The sequence below is a fragment of the Loa loa genome (assembly GCF_000183805.2).
Source record: "Loa loa unplaced genomic scaffold supercont3.2, whole genome shotgun sequence".
NCBI classification, from domain to species: Eukaryota; Metazoa; Nematoda; class Chromadorea; order Rhabditida; family Onchocercidae; genus Loa; species Loa loa.
Window position 1 is genome coordinate 660,792 of NW_018108182.1, and position 5,984 is coordinate 666,775.

Below are 5,984 nucleotides of genomic sequence, written 5' to 3' on the forward strand. Positions count from 1 at the left end.
AAAAGTATAATATTCTCGATAAAAATCATAAATAAAATTTAGAGAGAAAGAAACGAAATTTAAAGTTGAGGCAAAAAATTCGAAATCCAGATGAAATAACTTACAGAATCATTATTTCTGTTAATGATTGTAGAGTTCGGACTTATTTCTTGACTTTTCGATAAATAAGATGATGATATGGATGGTCTTGTAATTTCACTCTTCACTCTTACAGTATTCTGGTCATCCACAATATCGCTCGTACACCGTGGTGTTTTTATCGTATTAAACACCCAATCGGTCCTGCAAAAAGTAATAAATGATCAACTTCCTGTTTTAAAAGTTGAAAAATAATCAGATTTAAAACCTCAACACTTTAATGAAAGTTTTCCCAGGTATTAAAGTTATAATATCTAGGTTTTTTAAGAAAACCTGTTTACCACTCTTTGCCCAAAAGAAACAACAAAACAAAAGACGAACAGAAAAGAAATTTGATTAAGGATAACTGATATGTATGAAAAAAGACCAGCAAGAAAAAACCGTCCTAATCGAAACATAAAAAAGGAGAAGAGACAAAAAAATCTGTTCCAAACCACGTACCCACCACTATTGTCAGCTTCTTCATCTTGATCTGAATCACTACTTGGTCCAAGTCTCGCTTTGTAATCCGCACTTCGTTCAATCAGATCCATCAGAATTGAATTTTTCTTCGCTCTTCTGATGAATGGATGCTTCAGTAACTCCTTTGCAGAAGGTCTCTGAAACAAACTTTGAAAATCAATAAATTTAAATGAAATCTAAAGTTATAGGTTGACACGCTGAACTACTATTGGTAAGGTTAGTGAAAGATTAGATATTCTATATCATACATCACTGGATGAGCAGACAGTGCAGATAATCTCGTGAGTTATCATTGCCTTTTGTACGGTGTACCACAAACATAACAGCAACCAACGTTTTCTGGATCTTTATTCAAGCACAATTCGACAAAATCCTTGAATAGGCGAGACCAATGAGATCCATTTAGTTGTGGTGGAGGATTTTTGGGTATCAAAAATAATACACGCATTGGATGCAAGTCCGAATGTGGTGGTTCGCCATTCGCGAGTTCTATGGCTGTAATGCCTAAGCTCCAAATATCTGCCTAAAATGAAAAAAAGCCGGTCAGCAAAAACCAAATCTTGAATTTCAGTTAAATGAACTTGAAAACGGCTCAAAATAATTTGCAGATATAATACAATAGATATCAAATAACTGGTAGAAAAACGACAGGAACTGAATTCTAAATCTCCAAATTTACTGAAACTAGATGACAGGAAATCAGATATAAAGAAGCGCAAATTTACAAACCCATTCCACCATATCCAGGTGAGCATATTAAAAGACCGACAGACTGTGAATAATAGACCTTCTATTACAACAAAATGGAAAAGCCAATCAATAGGAAACAAAAGTAGACGAACGGTAAGGTAGAAACTAAACCTTGAAATCATAGGAAGCCTGTCGGATTACTTCAGGTGCCATCCAGAATGGTGTTCCAACAAATGTGATTCGCTTCTTCACCGTTTCTGTTAATTGTCCGGCAACACCAAAGTCTGCTACCTTTACATCACCGTGTTCGGAGAGTAAAACATTTGCAGCTGGAAAAAGAAAAACTTTCTGGACTGCATTTTTTGGATGTTTCTTAATGGCTGGATAAGGCAAAAAGTGGACCAAGAACATCGCATATAATGGGGATTACTGTGAAGAGAGCAACTGAGAGTCAATATAACATAGACAAGTTACCTGAATCATCTCCTGTTCCCGAAATAGCCCATTTTTGTGCGACAATAAACAAATTATTTTAGAGAATAAACATTACTGGTTTAAATTATTTTTAGAAAAAATTAAAATTGCTGGAAAAGATTTGTTTCCCAGAAGGTAACGATATAAAACCAAGGATAATGTGTTCTGAACGATATAAGATCCGAAAATTAACAGCGCAAAAATCATTGCATAAAGCTTAGTTAAGAAGCTGCTATCAATAAAAGTACCAATAAAATAATTCAACTACTACAAGATGTAATACAGTTTAAGTAGCAAAAATAAAATGGAAAAAGCAGAAAGCAAGAAAAAAAAGTAATTAATATGCAAGAGAGAGCAAAGGAAGCATAGCAATGGTAACACAGTCACTTGCTCATCCATTTTACTAAAATGAAGCTTCATTAAAAATACACCCACGAGACAGCCTGATGGTAATAATAAGTGCAGATTCTCGAGCCTGATTACCTAATTAATCCTAAAGCTGTTTCCCGGTATAACATACGACAAGCAAAAACTGCATAAGACAGCATTGCTTAATAATCCTATAAATAATCTTCAAGATGTCATGGAAATTTCGAACGTCTTCTCAAGGGAATGATCATTTAAATGTCTTCTCAATTACTTCTGGTATCATCCAGAACGGAGTACCAAAAACTGTTTCTGTTTTACTCTTTCATTACATCGATAATAACCATATTTGCTATTATATGGAACAAAAACATCGTATCAACAATAGCAACGAGAGATATCCATAGTCTAGTTGCTTAAATGTATTATGAAGGCTTATGGGAACTTTTTTTCTTGTTTAATTTAACAATATTATTATGCAATAACAGCATCAAACGATTCCTCAAATATATTCCTTGTAAATTCCTCAAATTTCCCACATTCTTGCATGATCCCAAATTCCCATGCTATCCTTTTGTCTCAGTTAAAATTTACAATCTTGAAGTTTTCATAATAATAAAAAAACAATTGATCAAATATACAATGGCAGCATACATGAAGACCAATAATCTCAATATGGAATGAACAAACAAGAATAAACTGTAGACAATTAAAGTTATATTTGCTTCAAAAAGAAATTTCCTGAAAAACCAACAAAGTGCCAGAAGAGCCACAAATAACAGACCAAAGTATCACTCGGAAGCTAGTGAAATTAGCACTAACAGTTGTAAGTGATTTATGTATGTGCGTACTCTCTGGCCTACATGAGGTTACTTGCCATTCCCTAGGACTAAATAAGGCAAGAAAACTTGGAGTAAACTCAAAATCCTATCATCGTTAAATTATCTGCTTTTACTCTGCAAAGCTTGCACTGCAGTATTTTCATATCACAATGTTTAAAAAATGTTAAAAATGATGCAAAAAACAGAAAATCCGAACCTTTAATATCACGATGAATTTTCCGTTCAGAATGGAGGTACTCTAAACCCTTTAATATTTCGCGTAGAATTACGGCAATATGGCCTTCTTCTAATTTACCACATTTTGTTAAATCCAACGCCGAACCACCACCCAAATATTCCATTATTATCCATAATTTGGATTCCTAAAATGATTTCTTATTGTAGTGTCTATAGTGGAAATAAAATATGATAATGATATCACGATAATTTCATATTTTTCATCAGTGTAATAGAGTCTATCATCTGATCGAGGTATTGCACTGTGCCTTACTAAGTCTCGTGTTAAAAGTATCCTGGACTCAAATCCCTCATATCTAAGGCAAACACTGGTAAGTGTTTATCGGAGAAAACATTAAAAGGGCAATATCCATCCACACCAACAAGAACCCTCACTTCAAACATAATTAATCTAATCATAGACGTCATCAATTACGATAATTATTAATTATCCAGAAATCCTTTAGCTTATCATTTCAACAGTGCTTTTGCACCGATACTATTTACAAAAATCAGTCGTCTGAAAAAGATTCCAGAAAATTAAAATGGATTCTTCAGGTAAAGAAATAATCGTGGCCAACCTTCAAATACGATCCGTAGTATTTAGTGACATACGGTGAATCACACTGACTAAGTACCATAATTTCTTGCTGTATGTCCTCAATTTCATCCTCAGCCTTTTCCAAATCAATTATTTTTATTGCAACTACCTATAAAAAAAGCTACAGCTCACGATATAAGTTGAAATAATGCTTTTAAAGTACTTTTAAATCTCCTTCACCTTCGATTATTCCTTTTTTTTACTAGTTAAGAAATGCTTTAAGTACCAATTTAAAATTCATCGGAAATTCCACGAACCTGTCCAGTACGATTGTCAATTCCTTTAAACACTTCACCAAATGAGCCGCGGCCAATTTTTTCCTGACGTGTAAATAAATATTCCGGATCAAGTTTCTATAATAACGAACTTATTCCGTTTCCAAAAAAATGGAAATTTGAAAATTTGGAATTTTCGATACATCTTTTCCCGTTAATTTGCACATCTGCTTTAATTTGTACAGCTATATGGAAAAACCACAGCAGCTAAATTTTATGTGTTTAAAATCAGTTGATTATTTCATTCGTTCAAGAAGGTATGGTTATTCACAAACTAAAAGAAAAGTGTTTAGTTCTTAAGCATGCTTTCAAACTTATATTTTCATGTCTAGTTACGAATAAGCCGGTGAACTCCAATCGATCTTTATAACAATTAAAATTAGAAGAGTTTCTTGAGAAGGGCTAGGAACTGCTTTTAGAGTAAAACAACTATTATATCCGCTAATTCATACTATAACTTTAAATTTAAACTTCAAGCTTCAAATGTACTTCGTTCTATGAATTAAGTGAAAGAACTAAAATAAGGAGACAAAGAAGTGAACGGAGAGATAGCAATGATATTATCACTTAATGTGGTTAAAACGTACTAATAACAGATAGTATAATAGCAATAGTACTTCGTATCAAGTTGCAGAAGTCTCTACTGGTGTTGCAATTTGTCCAGCTATGGAACAATTTTTATGACTGTTTTCAGCAAAGAGCTTGCTTTGATAACACAAAATGAGGTAATGAGAAAAATCAGCCAAATAGACTTCAAATGAATTTATGAATACAGATGGTGCAACTCAGCCTCATCGCGCTCAGTATGTGGTTGCAATACGTTTTTGCAGCGATTCGGAAAATACCAAGATAAAATAATTAATCCAAAATTTATGTTCATTTTAGAGTTGTAAATCGCTCTATTAACGTCTAAATATCTTTTGATTTATTGGAAAATTCAACAAAAAACAACTAACCCAAACAAATCTCAACATTCTGGAAAAAAGCCGAACAACGAAAACGTAGGTCGTGGAAGATAGTAGTGCCGACGAGAATTGTAATTTGACGACCAACTGCCAACAGAAAATACACACAACAATACAGACTGACTAGTGCGATGCAAACAAACACACATACGCACACAAATATATACAGTTCCTTTCGAAATGCTAATTTAAAAGGGTAGTAATTAATAGGTCAGACAAAGAAAAAAATGAGAAATGAAGTGATTAAAGCTTGCCAACACTTATTGCGAGATAGAAAGCGAATTATGAGTTTCTGCATTAAATAAACTTATAATTGACCTGGTAACACATTTTGTGCGCTCAAACATCAATCTATGAAGATTAAGTTTGACAAAAGCCAATACATGCCACAACAAGTCCTATCAAAAATAAAGTTCTAAAGGATTTAATTCAAACAGCATGGAATACCAGCTTACAAAGGATAAAATGTGAGCAAAAAGATGATTTGAAAGTAGCATAACACAACAGTGAACCAGGAATAGCATTAAGCTAAAGATTCAAAAGCTCAAAATGGTGCAAAAAGGCGAAATTGAGTATAGATGCAGAGTTGAAATCACGAAAGTGTCTGTATAGTTTCAAAGAATAAAGATGCCCATCATTTCAGTAGCGTAATAAATAATATTTTACCAGCTGCTCCAACACCATCCGATTCTATAACTGGATGAAAAATAAACACCAAGCATTCACTTCGGCTACTGATATTCATAAAATCTTCTGACTTTGAAAATGATAATAGCTTTAAATAGTAGAAGTGAACACATCAACAAACTCTTTTTCAACTTACCTTTTGTATAAATGAAAAAAGACTGTAAACTTCAGTTTTGCTGTACATGACGAGAGCCAATTTTCCCGCAAGTCTAAGGCTACGGAAACATATAATCTAACTTATGCGAATTCTATTTAAAAAAAAAAAAAA

At 33.3% G+C, this 5,984-nt stretch overlaps 1 protein-coding gene across 1 annotated transcript in view; it reads right to left on the minus strand.

Moving 5' to 3' along the window:
- LOAG_16398 (STE/STE20/YSK protein kinase) overlaps positions 1 to 5,038 on the minus strand; it is a gene marked incomplete at its 5' end in the record, with an annotated part of 7,499 nt that extends 2,461 nt beyond the window's left edge. Inside the window, 7 exons of the mRNA XM_020449050.1 lie at positions 580 to 737; positions 935 to 1,123; positions 1,462 to 1,619; positions 3,169 to 3,334; positions 3,770 to 3,898; positions 4,047 to 4,142; positions 5,021 to 5,038. Coding sequence (XP_020307506.1) covers positions 580 to 737; positions 935 to 1,123; positions 1,462 to 1,619; positions 3,169 to 3,334; positions 3,770 to 3,898; positions 4,047 to 4,142; positions 5,021 to 5,038 — 914 coding nt within the window. The remainder of the gene's footprint in view (positions 1 to 579; positions 738 to 934; positions 1,124 to 1,461; positions 1,620 to 3,168; positions 3,335 to 3,769; positions 3,899 to 4,046; positions 4,143 to 5,020) is intronic.
- Between the last annotated feature and the right edge of the window lie 946 nt (positions 5,039 to 5,984).